General features: G+C 33.3%; 1 protein-coding gene across 1 annotated transcript; it reads left to right on the forward strand.

Moving 5' to 3' along the window:
* Window positions 1–13,261: 13,261 nt before the first annotated feature.
* LOC139866545 (uncharacterized) lies at window positions 13,262–15,664 on the forward strand. The gene is made up of 6 exons (XM_071854800.1): window positions 13,262–13,779; window positions 14,642–14,818; window positions 14,916–15,065; window positions 15,173–15,274; window positions 15,368–15,438; window positions 15,586–15,664. Exons 1-6 carry the CDS (start codon window positions 13,585–13,587, stop codon window positions 15,656–15,658), a joined length of 768 nt encoding a protein of 255 aa, XP_071710901.1. The 5' UTR covers window positions 13,262–13,584; the 3' UTR covers window positions 15,659–15,664.
* The last annotated feature ends 6,174 nt before the right edge of the window (window positions 15,665–21,838 follow it).

The following is a 21,838-nucleotide window of genomic DNA, read 5'->3' on the forward strand; positions in this document are numbered from 1 at the left end:
TGCGGACAATATTCTTCATCATCATCTTATCTTAAATATTCTAAGATATCATCGTATCTCCCATTATAAATATCCTCCATATTTCTGAAGATATTTTTCGAAACCATTCTTATCTGAAATCATTACCTCTTCACGCTATCTGTGTTACATCATAAAAGAAACTATTTTAGTTTCTAAAATCTGAAAAATTCAAAAAAAATGGATGTTTTGAAGTAATGTTGGGAACTGAAGCATGAGTTAGTATAATATAATGACACTTGATCAACGTGATTATATTACAGTAAGTCATGCTTGATGGAATTCAACAAGTTCATAAAACATGTTCTTAAAGTTAACATGATTACAAAAACCAATTTGTAGTAGTGTTAAAGCAAGCGGAAGCAAAATGATAAGTTCATGTTTATATGTTTAGCCTTTTAGTTAAATTCCATGTAATATCAAGTCTTGAATATATGCTTACATATAACATTAAAGGAAGTAAGATTATACCTCCTCAAGCTAGTTGAGGGTTGTTTTCAAGGTTGCAAGATGATGATGAAGATGAAGGGAAGTAGAGCTTCTAACTTGAAGCCTCAAGTGTGTAATACCCACAAGCAATGATCCCAACACCTTTGTAATTAGTTAGGATTTGAATGACACTAAATATGAGCTTGTAAGAAAAATTAAAACTCCCTTGAGCACCCAAAAAAAAAGGCCACGGCCTGCTGCTCTTTTGAGCAGAATTTTTCTGTTTTTGCAAGCTTGAAATGACTAGTTTTTACTTGAGAGAAAGTGAGTCAAAACTTTGGTTCAAGTGTAAGACATGCACATATGAAGTTGTGTATATAGGAAGTAGTAAAACAAGCATGGGAGCTCTTTCTTGGAGTCCAAAATTCTGCACATATCATGGGTATTACAATATTCAAGTTGTTTTATAAAACAATACATTTATATAAACCCATGTATATATATATTTTTGTTACTTCTACATTTTATAACCTTTTATAAAATATAACACAACTTAATCATTTAAACCTTTAAACAATTATATTTATAAATTATCCAAATAATTTATCTCAAGTAATCATATTTTAGAAAATCGATTTTCTAAATTTCAAGTGTCGCGTATTTATTTAACGAACCAATCGTTAAGATCAAATACATATAAGGTGTCGGTAAGCTTGTTATTGGGTATGACCCGACTTGGATCATAACATGTTAGCCACATTAATTTAATATGTCTCTCGAGCATACGAAATACCTTCAATCTCCCACTTGCACGAGAAACATAAGAAATTAATGCAAGTGACGGATACCACCTAACGACCGTCCATCACCCCCAATATGTTATGACTATGTGCCATTCAATAACATCATCCCTTTCGAGTTCCCATCTCGAATATGAATAGGTGAATCTTTTCATTATATCCTTTCGTCCTAGATGTCATGTTAAATCCAAGAGATACAGAGTGATCACTCTCTTATAGATTTAACTTTACCAGGCCTTAGACATCTGACTCTCAACGAATAAGAGGGACAAATTCCATCTTGACTACATACGTTCAAGATATACACTTTACATTATACCTGAGTTCTCCCTTATGTACTACCATATTTCAGAATAGCAAAGGAAAGAATCAAGGCACAATATTTGGTGAATATCCGAACCCAATATGTATCTCAGGTCAGAGGATACAATGATATTCTCCTTTACTCAAAATTACATGTGATCAACCACAAAGGCTCTATACAGTAATTCTTGAGAGCGGGTCTTCCAATATTTGTATCCCACAAATATCTATGAACCTTGGTTGCAACCTTGCCCCACATTCAACCTGAATGTATACCAATCCGAGTTCATAATAGTCTAAACCTCACACTTGTTCCCACAAATGTGATCGACTACGGAATTTAGAATAATAGTTTATTCATGGATAAAATATGCAAAATTGGAACATGACTCATAATTAAATTAATACCATAATTATATTAATGAGTTTGAACTAATTCGTTCCGTTACAATACATAAAATAGATCATTTCCAATCACTAGAATATCGAAGCCCCAATGCACAAACATGTCCTTCATGTTTTGGCCCATGTAAAAGCTTCGTTAGTGGATCCGCAACATTTTGATCTGTGTGAACTTTGTGAATACATATCTTTCCCTTTTCAACCTCATCCCTGATGTAGTTGAATCTCCGCTCAATGTGACGAGTCTTTTGATGAGCACGAGGTTCCTTGATTTGAGCAATCGCACCCTCGTTGTCACAAAAGATCTCAAGAGGGTCCTGAATGGAAGGGACCACTCCTAAGTCGTCTATGAATTTCTTCATCCATGCAGCTTCCTGAGCTGCCAGTGAGGCGGCAATGTACTCTGACTCTGTAGTGGATAACGCAACAACCTCCTGTTTCGAACTCTTCCAAGAGACCGCACCACCATTTAACATGAAGACATAACCGGATTGTGATCGAGAGTCATCTCGATCAGTTTGGAAACTCGCGTCCACGTAAACTTTTACATCGAGTTCCTCCTCACCAGACCCATATATTAGAAACATATCCTTAGTCCTCCTAAGGTATTTTAATATACTTTTAACAGCAATCCAATGACTGTTTCCTGGGTTATTCTGGTATCTACTTGTCAAGCTTAGAGCGCATGACACATCCGGTCTAGTACATATCATTGCATACATGATAGACCCAATAGCAGATGCGTATGGGACTTTCTTCATTCTCTCTTGTTCATCTTTCGTGGTAGGACACTGAGATGAACTGAGAATGGTTCCTCTTTGAATAGGTACCAAACCTTTCTTAGAGTTTTCCATCTTGAACCTTTTCAAGATTTTGTCAATGTATGTACTTTGACTTAAACCTATCAATCTCTTGGATCTATTCCTATAGATCCCAATTCCCAATATGTATTGTGCTTCTCCAAGATCCTTAATGGAGAAGCAACCTTTTAGCCAAGTTTTGACCTCTTGCATTGTGGTTATATCATTCCCAAACAATAATATATCATCCACATATAGCACAAGGAACATTATAGAGCTCCCACTAGCCTTCTTGTATACACAAGCTTCATCACCATTTTTAATGAAGCCAAATTTCTTTGCCTCTTCATTAAAACGATGATTCCACATTCTCGATGCTTGCTTCAATCCGTAGATTGACTTCTTTAACTTGCATACCTTCTTAGGATTTTTCGGATCAACAAAACCTTCGGGCTGTACCATATAGACATCTTCCTCAAGATATCCATTTAGGAAAGCGGTTTTGACATCCATTTGCCAAATTTCGTAATCATAATGAGCAGCGATGGCAAATAATATCCTAATAGACTTTAGCATTGCCACAGGCGAGAAAGTTTCATCATAGTCAACCCCTTGAGTTTGAGTGAAACCCTTTGCTACAAGTCTAGCTTTGTATGTATCCAAGTTTCCATGTATGTCGGTTTTCTTCTTGAAAAGCCACTTGCAATCAACTAGCTTAAAGCTAGGAGGTTGCTCAACAAGTTCCCAAACTTGGTTTTCATACATGGATTGCATCTCGGCGTTCATGGCTTCCTGCCATTTATCTTTATCAATCCTTGATAAAGCATCTTTGTAGTTTGTCGGTTCATCCAAATCAACCGTATAGCAACCATCCACGAGAAACCCATATCTCTCGGGAGGATTACTAATCCTACTAGATCTTCGAACGTCTTGTGTACCTTGATCATCCACTTGATCATTTTCAACATTTTCATGTTGAGTGCTAGTATCAACCAATTGTGTATCATCTATTTGATCTTGAACCTCTTCAAAATCTATCTTCCTTTCACTATTTCCTTCCATTAGGAATTTAGTTTCAAGGAATTCCGCCTTTCGAGCAACAAATACATTTTGCTCGGTCGGATCATAGAAATAGTATCCCATATCATCCTTGGGATATCCTATGAAGATACACTTCGTGGATCGAGCATGCAACTTATTAGCATTATAGCGCTTTGGATAAGCTTCACATCCCCATACTTTTAAATATGATAGAGATGGAGGTTTTCCAAACCACATCTCATGAGGTGTTCGTTCCACTTTCTTGGTTGGGGCCATATTTAAAATACGAGCCGCTGAGCATAGACAATAACCCCAGAATGATAGAGGTAACGAGCTTCTAGCCATCATGGATTGAACCATATCCATTAGGGTTCGGTTCCTCCTTTCGGACACACCATTAAGCTGTGGTGTCCCGGGTGGAGTAAGTTGCGAGATAATCCCACAACTTCTAAGATGATCTTGGAAGGCATCGCTTAGGTATTCACCTCCTCTATCGGTTCGAAGTACCTTAATTGTCTTATTGAGTTGATTTTGTACTTCGTTTTGATATTCTTTGAATGCTTCAAACGTTTCGTCCTTGTGTCTTAATAAGTAGACATATCCGAAACGACTAAAGTCATCAATGAAAGTAACGAAGTATCTTTCACCATTCCTAGCTATGGGCTTAAAGGGTCCACATACATCCGAATGTATTAATCCCAATAAGTCCTTAGCCCTTTCATAGGTCCCTTTGAAAGGTGCTTTAGTCATTTTGCCTTGTAAACAAGATTCACACACATCAAACGAGTCCATCTCATTTGATTTCAAGAGTCCATTCTTTTGAAGTGTATGCATTCGGTTCTTGTTTATGTGACCAAGGCGACAATGCCATAAGTAGGAATCACTCAAATCCCTTTTGAGTTTCTTGGTGCTAGTGTGGTATATAGAGCTCGATGATGTGTCATCATGAACCAATTCATAAATTTCATTTGAAGGCGAAGCCTTGAAATAGAATACATTATCTTTAGAGACATGAATATCATCATCAATAAAATTAACAACGTAACCACATTGTTTTAAGCGAGAAATAGAAATAATGTTTCTACACAAATCCGGAGCATACAAAACATTTTCTAAAATAAGTTCCAATCCGCTTGGAAGCTTCAAAATAAAATCTCCTTGAGCTTTAACATGCACCTTTGCACCATTGCCCATATAGAGACTTGATGTTCCCGCCTTATGATCACTTCTTTTGAACCCCTGCAAAGAATTGCAAATATGAGTTCCACATCCCGTGTCTAATACCCATGTATTAGAAGAAGTAATACTAAGCTCTATATATACCATATACATATTACCTGAGGTTTGCCCTGCATCCCTCTTGTCCTTCAACTCCTTAAGGTAAACCGGACAGTTTCGTTTCCAATGACCCATCTCACCGCAACCGAAACATGGGTCCTCCTTGGGGTTTGCCTTTTCCGCAACCTTTTGCTTCTTGTTCTTGTTCTTGGTTGGGGTAACCATCTTCCCCTTTCCCTTGCCTTGATGGGCGGGTCCTTTTCTCTTGGCCACCTTTGGCTTAGAGGTGTTACCTTTTGACCCACCTTGATCGATTGCTAACACGGGTAAAGCCCTTTTACCCATGCTAGTTTCCGCCGTTCTAAGCATACCGTGAAGCTCACCTATGCTCTTATCCATCCCATTCATATTGTAATTAATTACAAATTGATCAAACCTTTTTGATAGGGAGTTAAGGATAAGATCGGTGGCTAACTCATTTGATATGTTTAGGTTAAGACGGTTAGCACGATCGATAAGGCTTTTCATCTTAAGTACATAAGATGAAACCGATTGGGTATCGTCCATACGACAAGCATGTAGCGCCCGAACGGTCTCGAAACGCTCGACACGTGCTTGTTGAAGGAACATCTCCTTCAATTGCGTTATCATGTCGTATGCACTATGATGCTCGAAATCCTTTTGGAGTTCGGGAATCATAGTCCCAAGCATTAGGCATGAGACTTGAAGGGAGTCGCGGCAATACTTATCGTAAAAGGCCATTGCCTCCTCATCATCCTCATCCGGTTGATCGGGAATGGGGTCCTCAAGTACATACGCTTTATCCTCTTGTTTGAGGACAATCCGAAGATTGCGGAACCAATCCATAAAGTTTGTATGGTTGAGTTTGTCTTTCTCTAAGAGAGACCTTAATGATAGGTTGTTTAGGTTAAGTGGTGCGTTTGGTATGTTGTTGTTATTATTGGCGGCCATCTACAAAATTAACAAAGTTCGTTTAAGTATCGATTTTATTTTAACATTCAATACCCTTTAAATCAAATTGAACTATTAAATTCTAGAATCCAACGGTAAACCAAATTTCGGTTAGGTGACCTTTATCCCGCAATTTGATTTAGCTAGGTAGTCAATAAATGACAATTGCAATCCATTTGCAACTTCTAGAGTATGGGATCATGCAATCCTTTTGCATGGCATATTTATCCCATCAACGCCTATTTGTTCCTCATGCTTCGGTGACCCTAAGTTCATGATTCCCAAATCAAGTCGTCCTACTTGTATAGACTTGTAAAATTAACTTACATGTGGTTAGGTGACCTTTATCCCACAAGCATGCGAAATTTACCTTAATTATATTAGTTTGCTCATAACGGTTAGGTGACCTTTATCCCATCATGAGTTCCCTAATACTTTTAAGTGTCACACAATAGGATGGCGTTTAACTTGTTTGCCTTGTTAATAAGGGATTTTAAGTTTTCATTAATTCTAGTTTGAGAAAACTTTTGCACCATACACCAACATGCATTTAGTGTATGGTTTATTTGAAAATCCATTTTCATGTTTTGTAATTAAGCCAATTACTTGATATAAACCATTTTATATGTATGATCCTTATCATGTTATTAATAACCGTTTATTAATGTCCTTTTACCATTTCAATTTAACCATTTAAATTGTCGTTTTGCATGTTGTAAATAGCGTCTAATTTAACCAATTAAATTTTAGTTTTGTTTGTTGTTTACATGTGTGATTTAACTTGTAGCATACAAACATACAATCCACAATTATACAATAACAACCAAGCATGCAAAACAATATGTTCACAATCAAGCCATTTTTGGTAAGCATTTTGTTTAGCCGAAAACAAAATGCCACCGGGTAAGGGTAATAACACAAAGTAGGAGATTTTAAAACTCCCACTTAATCTTGCACCCAAATGCTTCTTCATGTGTTCTTCAAGTCTTCATCATCTTCATCATTTTACAAAATATATCCTAATACATTTTGTCTAGAAAATGAAATGCAACCTAATCTATTTTACATACCAAATATAAAATAAATTACATAACCAAAATTAATATTACATACCAAATGAATGATTAATTTTACAAACCAAATTGAATGAATATTACAACCATATCAAAATAATAAATCAACCAAGCAAATATCCATTCAAACACACATGCATACATCATAAGGTCAAGGCATTGATTGTGAACTTAAACATACAACAAAATTGACCAATTTTCAAGTTCCAAACCCATTTGGAACTCTTCCTAAAATCGGCCAACTATACCAACCCTCCCAAACCCGAAAATTTTTTTTGCATTCCATATTCATGCATGTACTTAGAATGCAAATTTAGTGGGTTTAAAGACAACATACGAAGCATAATCCATAGACCTCGGCTCTAGATACCATTGATGGAATTCAACAAGTTCATAAAACATGTTCTTAAAGTTAACATGATTACAAAAACCAATTTGTAGTAGTGTTAAAGCAAGCGGAAGCAAAATGATAAGTTCATGTTTATATGTTTAGCCTTTTAGTTAAATTCCATGTAATATCAAGTCTTGAATATATGCTTACATATAACATTAAAGGAAGTAAGATTATACCTCCTCAAGCTAGTTGAGGGTTGTTTTCAAGGTTGCAAGATGATGATGAAGATGAAGGGAAGTAGAGCTTCTAACTTGAAGCCTCAAGTGTGTAATACCCACAAGCAATGATCCCAACACCTTTGTAATTAGTTAGGATTTGAATGACACTAAATATGAGCTTGTAAGAAAAATTAAAACTCCCTTGAGCACCCAAAAAAAAGGCCACGGCCTGCTGCTCTTTTGAGCAGAATTTTTCTGTTTTTGCAAGCTTGAAATGACTAGTTTTTACTTGAGAGAAAGTGAGTCAAAACTTTGGTTCAAGTGTAAGACATGCACATATGAAGTTGTGTATATAGGAAGTAGTAAAACAAGCATGGGAGCTCTTTCTTGGAGTCCAAAATTCTGCACATATCATGGGTATTACAATATTCAAGTTGTTTTATAAAACAATACATTTATATAAACCCATGTATATATATATTTTTGTTACTTCTACATTTTATAACCTTTTATAAAATATAACACAACTTAATCATTTAAACCTTTAAACAATTATATTTATAAATTATCCAAATAATTTATCTCAAGTAATCATATTTTAGAAAACCGATTTTCTAAATTTCAAGTGTCGCGTATTTATTTAACGAACCAATCGTTAAGATCAAATACATATAAGGTGTCGGTAAGCTTGTTATTGGGTATGACCCGACTTGGATCATAACATGTTAGCCACATTAATTTAATATGTCTCTCGAGCATACAAAATACCTTCAATGCTGAGTTTCTAATGGAACGTGATAAAGGTTCACATATCACACCCTCATCATAAACCATGTTACATAACTCTTTCATTCTATATAATCTCTAAATATATCAAGAAAATATATTTCTTGATGATTCGGTCTTTTCCGGATATTCTGGTAATTTGACAAGTCAGATTGTGCCATTACCGTTTCTTTCTTAGAACATTAATTATGTTTATTCTGAAATTCATACCTACGAATTCTGGACCATTATTCGCTTGACTTAAGGTCGGGAAGAGAAAACGAAAGCATGAAGCTCCGAAATATAATGGAGAACATAAAGCCCGATAACAACCCCGAAATTACAAACCGTGTATATCAATGCGTATAGCAATATAAAGACACGGGAGAATGAAAAACAATATAACCCCAAGATAATAGTAGAAGAAAATAACTTCCTCTGGTGGTAGATGAAAAAGAAGAATGACAGATATGAAAGTTAGGAGTATATCGAGAATCAGAACTGGATGAAGCATTTTTCACAATCTTTTGAAAATAGGAAATGAGAAAGAAGATGTAAGACTGATGAAAATAATGAAACGGAAGAGGTCAATTTATAGCGAAATATCAAACATAGCAATCGAGGCAAATTACGCATTTAATCAAAAGAAATCTTAATTTCCTTAAATTTCGAAGAATCAAATCTTATTTAGATTATGAAGATTTTCTATTCCTTAAATTACGGAAATCAATCGTTAATATGTCAAGAGTTAAGACGAATCTCTATTCTTCATTTCACTCTTTTACAATAACTTCTCTCATACGCTTCGAATAATCGGATTGTTGTATCCATATTATTCAACGGTGATAAAACTCTATTTATCAACACATATACGTCATGAAAACATTTTTATTGTTAGTCATGACGACCTCACTCAAATTTCGGGACAAAATTTCTTTAACGGGTAGGTACTGTGATGACCCGGAAATTTCTGACCAAATTTAAACTTAATCTTTGTATGATTAACATTTCCGACACGATAAGCAAAGTCTGTAAAACTGAATCTCAAAATTTTTGAACTACTTTCATATATTCAAATACCTTTCAGTTGTTCTTGACGATTCGCGAACAATTATATGTGTATATATATATATATATATATATATATATATATATATATATATATATATATATATATACTATAACTTGAAAACGTAACAATGTATTAATTGTTTGATACCGTACATTAAACTTATTGGTTTAAATATTTATTTGAATATATATGATAAGTTGGAATATTAATTATATGAATAACTTGCGACGTATATTTAAAACGTGTTTATGAATGTTGAAAATATATATTAACTTGGTCATAAAACGATTTGTTATTTTATATATATATATATATATATATATATATATATATATTAACAAATAGCGAGACAATGATTTATAGAAGTAAATGACCAAAACACTCGAAAGTTTAAGATACACTTTGAATGATATAGTTTATTGATAATTTAAGACTATATTTTGACAAAGGTACGAGTCACAAAACGTAAATTGCGAGTTTTCTAAGCGTACGAAAATGCGTTCGAGAAACCGGAACCGGGACATAAGTCGAGTGACAACGTACGAGTCATCGGAACGAAAATTACAAGTCAACTATGCACATGAATTTAATATAATATATAATTAATTATTTAAATTATATATATTATATATATTATATAATATTATGTCGACAAACAAGAAAACAAAAATATTTTGAGCTGGATCAGGCGGCCATGCGATCGCATGGCAAATACACTAAAAACCCATGCGATCGCATGGGCATCAGATTCCAAAAAGTTGCCTATAAAAGGCCAGTTGCTGCTCGAGTATTGTTTACACATACACTACTCCCTCTGTAATATTATTATTATTTATTATTTATATTAATATTATTAATATTATTATTAGTATTATTATTATTAAGATTATTATTATTATTTATTTTATTATTATTAGTAGTATTATTATTATTACTAATTATATCACTTAAAATACTACGACGAGGTCATGAGCGTGTCACATTCAAAATGGGTTTTCAAGCGGGATAGAGCTAAGGAAACTATGGGTTATTACTAAGGAGGTTTTGGGTATTGTTCAAGGGTTTTGCTCGTGAGTCAAACTAGTATTTATCATCTCCGTTGCGTCTACGTACTTTCCTACAATATTGAATCACAATATTGATACGTAAGCATTTATGTCTTATCTATTATATATTAATAGTGTATCCCTGACTAGTGCTCGAGTATATAGGATTATGCATGCTAGTACGATTAATTTTGTCATTAAATAGTTTATAATAGATCACAAATTTAATACATATATTACTGGTAAAAGGTATATGATATACATGTTTTTGGAAAGCTGGCGAAAAATCAATAACTTTTTAGAAATCGCGTAATTTCGATGAATGAATTAAAAGATATGGACAACTGAATTATGATTAATATTAATTGAAATTGCTTTTGAATCTGCAATTGATATTTAAACAACTTGTTTGTAAGATTGATAAATTGGATTTTTGAATATTACCAACCGAGTAAATGAATCCTTATATAAGGTACGTCTCGTTTTGTTGAACTATTGTCAAAATTGACTTTTTGAAACGACTTTGGATAACTTTTGTATGTCGATCTTGAGCATTAGGATTGTGATACACTATGATCAGACCTAGCTTGATAGACATTTATTGACCAACATATGTTCTCTAGGTTGAGATCTACGGTTATTTGGTATTCCGAGTTTCGGTCACGTTTTGGTGAACAACTTTATGTACTGCTAATGTGAGTTTCATTTGCTCCCTTTTTAAATACTTTTGCAATATATATTTTTGGGCTGAGAATACATGCACTTTATTTTAAACAATGGACACAAGTACATACTAAATTCTATACTGAGTTTGAACCGAAAATCCCTTAGCTTTGGTAACTAGTAACTGCCGGTTATAAGAACTGGTGGGCGCGAGTAGTAGTATATGGATCCATAGGGCTTGATATCCCCGTCCGAGCTAGAGCACTAGCCTTTTAACGGACGTATGCTATTTGAGAAGCGTACACGTTGGTTTGCGTGTATTATTAAGATGATTATACAAAGGGTACAAATTATATATACGTTAAGTTTAGTTACCAGGGTGCTCAATTTTGTAGAATATTTTGATAAACGTTTCTGGATGAAACAACTGAAATCTTGTGATCCACCTTTATATACAGATTATGCGAAACATACAAACTATGAACTCACCAACCTTTGTGTTGACACTTGTTAGCATGTTTATTCTCAGGTTTCCTAGAAGTCTTCCGCTGTTTGCTTATATGATAGACAAGCTATGTGCATGGAGTCTTACATGGCATATTTTTCAAGAAAACGTTGCATTCACCAAATCATCACCATGTATCTTATTTTGACTGCATTGTCAACGGAAGTACTGTTGTAAACTATTATTTACAGTGATTGTCTATATGTAGAAATCATCAGATGTCGAAAACCTTTGATTTAAATATTCATATTTGGTTTGCCTTTTCAAAAGAATGCAATGTTTATAAAACGTATCATATAGAGGTCAAATACCTCGCAATGAAATCGATGAATGACGTGTTCGTCCATATGGATTTGGAGCGATCGTCACACATCTCGTATAACATTAAATCTCGGAATGGTAAAGGACTTTATATACACAAAAGTTGACGGGTTTATAACCCGTCCAGATAGAAGGAGCGGTATAAAACGCTCATAGCTTGTACTTTGTTTGTGTTTTGTTTGTTGGTTGTTAAATTGATAGATTTATTAATCTTTGGTGGGTTTGTCGTTATTATAGTTTGTGAGGGTTGATTTATTCTGATTTATAAGATGTGGTAGTGATTGTGTTCGGCTGAGTTAGCGTCGACTTGTGACGTTTACTCGTTTCGAGCCATCCACTTTTCTCCTCATTCGTTGTATTGGTTAGGATAATTCATTTTCGATGAAGATTTCGTTTACATAGTATTCCTTATTTTTGCCAAAAAAAAAGTAAAAAAATAAAATCTATTTTGTTTAAATTTATTTTTACTTGAAAAAAGATACAAAATAAATACGGTGTAAAAGTAGGATATAAGAATATTCCTAGGCCACAACTTGAGATATTCTTTGCCAACAATCAAATATAAAATAAATTAAAAAAATTTGTTTACATAGAAAGAAAAAGAGTCGAGTCCTAAAACTCTTGTCTGCCTTTCGTTTTTTCTTTCTTTTTATTTATGAAACATGAAAACTACTATCCACAATAAATACTTTATATACACGTATATTATATTTTAAAGAAGATATATACTTAAAACTAGAAATATATGGATTATATTTTGCTTAGAAAAATAAATATACAAAATTCAAATACACGATTAGTTAAGAAAAAGAGAATATATAGCTGTTATGGTGTCATGTACCAAAGCTTATGTATAGAACCATGGTATACCTTAATTTTCTCTACAATATTAGAATTGTCATATATATTCTTACTTTTGTCATTTTATAATATCAACATTAATAGTTTTTTGAAAATTTTATTACGGAGTATATTTTATAAACATCAAAATACACAAGAAGTCAATATCAATAAGAAGGGTCGTGTATATAAAAAAAAAAATTCATTACAAAAAGTTCATACAAACTTATTTTGATAATACTACATCAAATATTTTATTTTTATTTAAATTAATAATTGATTAATTGAACAATTTGATCAATTAAATTAAATTAATTTAATTAATGAATAATTAAATTATTCTCAATGTCATCTTGTTTAAACACCGACCAATATTTCCTTACATGATACGTATACACACAAAAGTAAAATCCTTTCTTCACCGGATTGGAAATTGTGCGTAATCGCTCTTTCCGACGCCGATTACTAGTTATCTTCATCTTAAAGAAACTATCCACACGCCATTTTTTTAACTTATCATTCAATAAAACATCAATTCAGAACATCAATTAATCTAACTTCTATTTAATTACTGTATAATAATAATAATTTGAACACAATCTTCGTGTTTCGTTCATCTGCTAGGGTTTCGTTATTTTACTCACAGATCTTAATTTCATATTTGTTTAATTTAAGTTTGGCGATAGCATATTTGTATATTAAATATGCAAACCGAAGCGGCGGTAGGTGTGGTGGAAGGCGGTGGTTCGGCGCGTAAATTGGTGACGCATCATCGGAAACCGATACAGCACCAGCAATCACAGGTTGGGACGGTGTCTCAGCTCATCGCCGGTGGTGTCGCCGGTGCCGTTAGCAAGACCTGCACTGCTCCACTCGCTCGCCTTACTATACTTTTTCAGGTTACTTTTTTTTTTTCTAATCTCAGAGTTATCTATTTTATATTTATATACATATAATATAATTATGTATATCTATATCTATATATAAATTTTAATGTATTGATATTGTTACAATACGGATATAGCTCCACTATGCACTTAACACGCAACGTAGAGTCAAATTTGGTGTTTCTGATAGGAGATAGAAGAATTTGAGTGGAAAGGTTTTGAATTATTTGTTAAAATATGATTGAAAGTTGAGTGGGAAAAAAAAATAAAGTGGAAATGAGGTGTTAAGAAATGATTGGGTGTCAAATTTGGTGTTTGCTCATTGCATACGTGATTGACGCCTAATAATCGTCAAATTCAACGCCACGTAACGGGCATTAGGGGCGTCAAATTTGGCCAACTCATATTCTAACGCCCCGTAACGTGTGGTCATAATTGGTGTAATGATAATGTTAGTGTGAAGTTAATGCTGGTGTTTGGTGCCTGGTCGACGAAGCGACATCTCTTAATTATCATGTGGTGCCATGATATATAAGAGTAAAATGGAGTTTGTTGAACTATAATTCGTGATCGATGATCAATGAATAAAACTTCTTGAAATGTGTTTTAAAGTTCAATCATGTTATATATATGGAGTTTGTTGTTGTTTATGTTTTAAACTGGTTAATATAATATCTTAACAAAAAGCAAACTTGTGCTAAATGATATTTTCACTCATAAGTATCCAATTAGGTAGAAATGCATCACATTTTGCGTGGTTAAATTTATTTTTGTAATAAGCGACTCTGGAAATATATTATTTTCTATTGTTCTTCCTTCGTTTTGTATCTAATTAACATCTTTTCAAATGGTATATGTGAATGTGATTCTATAGGTGCAAGGCATGCATTCCGATGCTTCTACATTAAGGAAGACTACAATATGGCGTGAGGCTTCACGTATAGTCAACGAAGAAGGATTTCGCGCATTCTGGAAGGGGAACTTAGTGACAATTGCTCATCGTTTACCTTACTCATCCATTAGTTTCTATGCATTTGAACGCTACAAGAATGTTGGTACAAACGTTCTATTCTGTAATTTTAAACAATTGTTTTGCTTAACTGTATCTTGTTATTTGATTATATATTATTTTTGTTTTTATTTTACAGTTGTTACAACTATTAATGGGAGTGGAAAACCATGGGACAAATATGAGCACAGATTTGGTTATACGTCTTGCAGGTGGCGGATTAGCTGGCATAACTGCTGCGTCTGTAACATATCCTTTGGATCTTGTAAGAACTCGCCTTTCAGCACAGGTATAAATTAATTGGTATGGATTATTTAATTTTACTTTTTTGTGTGGAATATGAAAAACTTTGGTAATTGGAATTAAGTATGTAATTGTTACTTTCATATCATGCAGAGAAATGTTATATATTATAAAGGCATATGGCATGCTTTACGTACCATTAGCAAGGAAGAAGGATTATTTGGTCTCTATAAAGGACTTGGCGCTTGTCTGTTGGTATATGTTTATAAGCTGATGATTGTTATGTTTTTAAATGTCTTTTATACATATGTAACGTTGATCTCTTAACTAATTACATGCACTTTACAGGGTGTTGGCCCCAATTTAGCAATTAGCTTTTCAGTTTATGACACTGCAAGATCTTACTGGCAATTGCGAAGGTAGCCCTAGAGATTATTTCTACTTTATTGTGTGTATATATACATATATGTATGTGTGTTCCTTTTTTTCAAAAAATAAAAATAAAAAATATTGGAGGGTTATACAATGTGATATGCACACTCTGATGTCGAGTATATTGTTGACAGACCGGAAGATTCTACTGTACTGGTAAGCCTCGCTTGTGGCAGCCTTTCAGGCATTGCATCATCAACAGGTTAGTGATAGAATCTTATCACATTGATTCCTTGTTTTCATGTGGATGGAAACAATAATTAATGTAGTATATATATATACATGCCAATATGCCATCTTTTTATCTGGGCTATAACCATCTGCTTCCTAGACTCTGTAGGTGAAACAAGTATATTAATGTGGTTTAAGTTAGTTAAATTAACTGTGCTTTTTAGAGAAGTTAATGCCTGTAGCTCTCTTCGATGCTTTTGGTGCAGAGAAGCAGGTTACGAGGCAGGCTTCATACTAATATATAACAAGGTTCGCCCCCTAGAGCCATGGAGTTGGCGCTTGGGGACTTAGTAAGGAATCAATCTTTTGCAAACTGTAAGGGAGAAATATAACATAACTCCACTTTATATCATGTCTAAGCCTAATTCAGCTTCAGTATTGCTGGATAATTTCAGTTAACTTGGCTCTTAAAATGAATCGGTTTATTTTGGGGTCACTGACTCACCATAGCCAAGCTGACATTTTTATGAAATCTTAGACCTATCAGTGGTCTCCTCTCGTTGTCATAACCTACAGGTGTCGATCCCCACTCATCTTTTAGAAATGGGTTGATTCCGGTTGTTTTTATCCCAAATAAGGTTATATGGGTCAAATTAGTTGAATGTCACCAGATTATATTCTTAATGCGTATCACATTATTATTCAATATCATGGTCATTCATGGAAAAATAGTGATTATGAGTCATCCCATCGACCCATCCTGACTTGGACTCGCACTAAAAGTTATGGTTGTCAACCTGAGCTCGTTGCCTGACCCGCCAATTTTGCTACATCCATCACGTTCTTGATGCTGCATATTTTTCCTTTCTTGAATAAAGGTCATTGTAGCCCAGGAAAATTTGTTGCTGTTACATATACATGGCTGGGAGGTTGTTCTCCTGACCGATTTTTCTTGCTGCCAATACAAACCCTAATTTTGACTTTGTTATCCCATTGGGGATTTTAAGATCAGTGTTTGAAAACTTATATTGGATATTTTTGTGTTTATACCGTTTATCAGGTTAATAGAAATATATATAAATATGTATAATGGAAGTAACTTCCAATTTTTTGGAATATTGAAGGTTATTTCTGCCTATATGTTCATCTTCGTTGTTATCACATAACTTTAATATGTTAAACTAGTCCTACACTTTTACTTTATTGAAGGGAATGTTGGATAATTGTGAACAAGATAGATAAACATTAACGATTTATTGCAGTAACATTTCCTCTGGATCTTGTGAGGCGGCGAATGCAGTTGGAAGGAGCAGGTGGTCGGGCCCGTGTTTATAAGACAGGTATTTTGGGGACGTTTGGGCAGATAATTAAAGCTGAAGGGTTACGGGGTATTTACAGAGGGATTTTGCCCGAATATTACAAGGTGGTACCAAGCATTGGAATCGTATTTATGACCTATGAGAAACTTAAGCAAATTTTGTCAAGTGTAGATGCTTGCAGATGATCTGGAGGTTGTTTATGGAGAGTATTGTGTTTTATTGACATAGGTGACAGAGAAACAACCTCACTATTCGTTAAAAAAAAAAGAAAAAAAATGAAATTTCCTTGTATCACAATATATAGATGGTTCCCTTTCGTGGGGGAGCAATTAGTTAGTTCCATGTTAGTTTTGTTTTTCCCAAAAGAAGTATAATTAGCCAATTTTAGAGTATTTTATGTGTTTAGCAAGTTTCATCTATATTTATTTTCACATTGATGTGAAAGTGGAACTTGTATATTGAAATAGGCAATGGTTAGTTCTAATGTGTGCAGGTTCTGCTTTAGAGATGCAGAGTCTTGCAACTTCAATTGTTCTTTGCAAAATTGTAATACTCCTGTAACAACTTTTTATATTTATGTTATAAGGATATTAAAATTAAATTTTGTTTTGGTTGAGTACTTGTTTAAACAATTGATCTGTTATAGTTTCTTACTTGAGTAGTTGTTTTTTACTAAGCATGTGTTATCTTATTCATGATTTGGTAAACATAAATAAGCTGTTTAATCTACTTGTATTCTGATGGTATAGACGTATAGTTGTAGGTGTCAAGTTATGACCTACTTCTAAACACAATGGGTTTGATCTCACTTCAAGTAAGCGTGAGTTGACTCGCGGTCGTGCTAAACAGGGTTTTACATCTACTTAACCACTTCAGCTTCAACAAGTTTGAGTAGTGAAGTGACACTTCACTAAACACGCATTTCATTTCATTAATGTACGCGGCCAAATGGAGTAGCATTTGACGATGAATAATTTTCGATTTCAGATTTGTGCTAAAATTCGCAAGATCACTCTAAAAAATCCCAACCTGCAATACTCTGAATGCGTTTTTTTTAGAATGGTTTTTTTTTAATCCATATTTCTTGATAAGTTTTTAAAATTACATTGTTGAATGTTGACTAATATATTGAAATCTTTGCTATTTCAGTAGCTTTTGTATCTAACATTTTGGCATTTTGCACAACTAAGCAGTGGAAAGTCATTGAGATCCTACCAGACCTATCCTTATAAAAATGAGAACCCGTAAAGCATTTCAAATTTTTGAATTTTGTATCTATTTTAGTGAACTACTGTATTATAATTATAATAATTTGCATCCATAATGAACCAACTTATACTGAAAGTGTGTAGTTTGACTCTTATCAGGCGCGACGTCTATATTATTCGATCTCATGCTGTGATTTCTTTTTAGTGGAAACTTGAATCTAAATGTTCAATCTCAAAAGGGATAATACTCCGGTAAATATGTTACGGAGTACTTTTATTGACACATTTGTTAGGGGTTGTTTACTTTGATTTTATTTAGTGTTGTTTGTATATGCACTCTATTTAGAGAAGGGTATCTCATTTTATGTCTCCTACAAACAACAGATCATTTTTTAGATTAAGAGACAAAGAAATAACAATTTTACTTAATGAAGTAATAATTGTACAAAAACATACATGTCATTAAGTGAAAATTAAATAGGCCACTTAGGCTAGAATTCCCAAATGGATGACAATGAAAGCAGTTTGTTGTTAATGCTGATTAAGAAGAGAAAAGGTAACAACACTAACTTGATTCAAACGAATAAAACCAACAAATTTTGAGAGCTCGAGTACCAATACGAGTTCAAATTGTTGGACTAGAGACAGAGGCAAAGTCAGGATTTACGGATAGGGGATGCATTTCACAAGAAATTTAATATCAAAATAAAATTTTTATATATATGTCATAACTATGAGATATAGTAATACTTCACAAATCTATTACACTAATAAGTTTTTCAAAAGAAATATGAAATATAGTAATACTTCACTAATAAGTTTTTCCATAACAAATCTTTAAAAAGATAGATTAATTCTTGCAACGTCGATCCGTAGTCTCATTGAATAACCTATTAGTAGTAATAATTTGTTAAAACAATTGCATAAGTTAAATAAGTATAAAACATACAAAGAAAAGTAAGCTATTTTAAAAAATACCTTAGATTTGAAGTCGGACACGTCTAGGTTTCTTGAAAGAGAAATCATCTATTATCTCCTCAGTAGAAATCCTTTCTGCAATATCTATTTCAATGTAAAGAATCATAGAGTTTTTTAGATAATCGTCACTCATGAAAAGATAAAGAAGCCAATATTGCATTTTTTTAAAGTTAACGAACTTGTATCGTTTACATGCACCAAGTCTAAAAACCTTTCTTTAACATACCCATCACAATCAACAAATCTCACAACAATTGCCATTTGCTTTTTTTTAGATTCATCTCGACATTCATCAACTATTAAACAAAATTTGGGCATTCCCAATTTCATCATGAATCGTTTGTTGTACAATTCTAGCAAAAATTTGCAAAATTTCTTTTGCACATCCGGTGAAATATATGTGGCATTTTGAGGAGCATTTTTAAGCACAACATTATCAATTTCCTTGTTATAAGAAGCAACTAGCTTTATTAATTCAAGAAAATTTCCTTGATTTTTCGAATCATGTCGCTCATCATGACCTCTAAGAGCACAAGCTTTCATTGTGAGCCATTTTATCATCTCAACTGAAGTTTTAACACGAAGCCTATTAGCAATGATTTCTTTAGTTGTTTGTTTCTCTATCACATGCTCTATATGACCTAACTGGCGTTTTAAATCTTCATAACATGTCACAGAATAATTATGAGCTGAAGTTGTTTTACCTTCATGTTTGACGAAAGGACAATCTTGGCTACAATTAACTTTTCTCCAATTCCTGAACCCTTTCTTGATAAATGTATCAGAACCAACTCGTCAAATAGGTTTCTTATTAAATAGGTAACATTGGAAACAATATGCAGCATTGGTTTTCTCCGAATATTCCAAGCACTAAAATCTACTAAACCAAGCTTGTTGAAAACTTCGCATACTAGTATTTGCACTCGAACTTGGAGCATACCTTGACTTACGAAGTTGATAAGGTCCATGTTTAATATATTCTCTTCTGATCTCTTCCTGTTGGTTAATTGGATAATCATTGAATGCATACTATGGTGATGAGCAGTGGAGTAAATTCACATCTACTTTTTATCTATACCTAATTTATAGGCCTTATTAGTTGTTATCAATTGGGCTAACCTTATTTTTTTTTTAAAATTTAGGGTATAGGCCCAAACTTATATTTTATAAAGAATGAGTATTGATAATTTATTACTCCGTACTAGTGAACCTTGACCTTGTTACTAAATGAATAAAAATATAGAATTGAATCATAGGAAAAAAATTATGTAAATTTTATTTAAGGGATGCTTGTATTCTTTTTAGGAGATATTGACAATTAATAGACAATTTTAACACAGTATAATTCGATTATTTGAAGAGTTGGGGAATGCAAAGCATCCCTAAACATCCCCTGTCTCCGCCGCCTCTGACTAGAGACACTTAACTAGTACGGAGTACTTTTTATCAAATCTTAGTCTTATTTTATTTGTTGAATTGATTGTTTGCTTATATAAACTAAAATTATGAAAGTAAAAATCTTTTATGTTTATATTTATGTTCAGCTCCAAAACTTTTACTGTTATACAAATATGATTGACATTTTATAAGTTTGTATTCAAACTTGTGACTAAAGAAAACTTTACATTTACTCACAAGCAAAATTAAAAACTCAAGGTTTTCATCTTCACCACATTATAATTTATAGCCAAAGGCTAAAATGTCGTTTATGATTAATTTTGGTGTCGATTAATTGTCATTTTTTTCAGAGCCCGTTAGTGAATTATTTGGATCAGTGGACCACGTGTCTCTTTATTTATATCGAATGATGAAACTCTTAGAGTGCTCCTATGACCGCTCACTATCGGAGCATTACCCGTAGCCACCCATCATTACCCATTAGTTACCCGCAAAATGCCATAAACACGGATTCATTATAGGTATTAGTTATAGGAGTCTCACCATGTATTTAACGAATGATTATTGGAAAAATGGGACCCACTCACTCCACATGCTAGTACCTTTTTGTAAAAAATACCCCTTTCATCAAACGTACAAACCTTTAATGCATATTTACAACCTTTTTTAGATAGACATTGTACAAACATTTATCCATATTGTACAAGAATTCATATGTATTTAATCAATATTGTACAAGCATTTATCTACATTTAATCCGTATTGTACAACATTCATTCATATTGTACAACATTTTTTTATAAAATTGATAATGGTTAATATAATGTATCATGTACGCCCTTTAATGCATGTTGTTACAACACTTTGTGTTTATAAAATAAGCGTTGTTTTAAAAAATAACTTTTTTGTGTTGATTAAAATAAATATAAAAAAATTAATTAATGATGTGGCAGGTAAGAGGAAGATGTTTTAGCTATTATAGGCAGTGCTTGGTTATATAATTGTATGGGTTAGTTATAGGAATTGGGTGCTGATTTGGCGTTGATGTGACATGTTAAGAGGATGAATAGTTTAGTTACGATAGGAAGTGGCCTAAGGGCATTCTCAATCATGATGCCCTTCTTTAAATTAACACATTGTCACATCAGCGTCACATCACAATTTCCTTCTCATTTTCTTTCCATTTAACTCATAACTTTTTACTTTAAACCATGACATACACACTAAATTAATTAATAAAATTAAATTACAAACACTACTGCTATATATACAAGTAAACTCAACATACACTTTAGTGATTCAAAATGCTAGAA

The sequence above is a fragment of the Rutidosis leptorrhynchoides genome, chromosome 9 (assembly GCF_046630445.1).
Source record: "Rutidosis leptorrhynchoides isolate AG116_Rl617_1_P2 chromosome 9, CSIRO_AGI_Rlap_v1, whole genome shotgun sequence".
NCBI classification, from domain to species: Eukaryota; Viridiplantae; Streptophyta; class Magnoliopsida; order Asterales; family Asteraceae; genus Rutidosis; species Rutidosis leptorrhynchoides.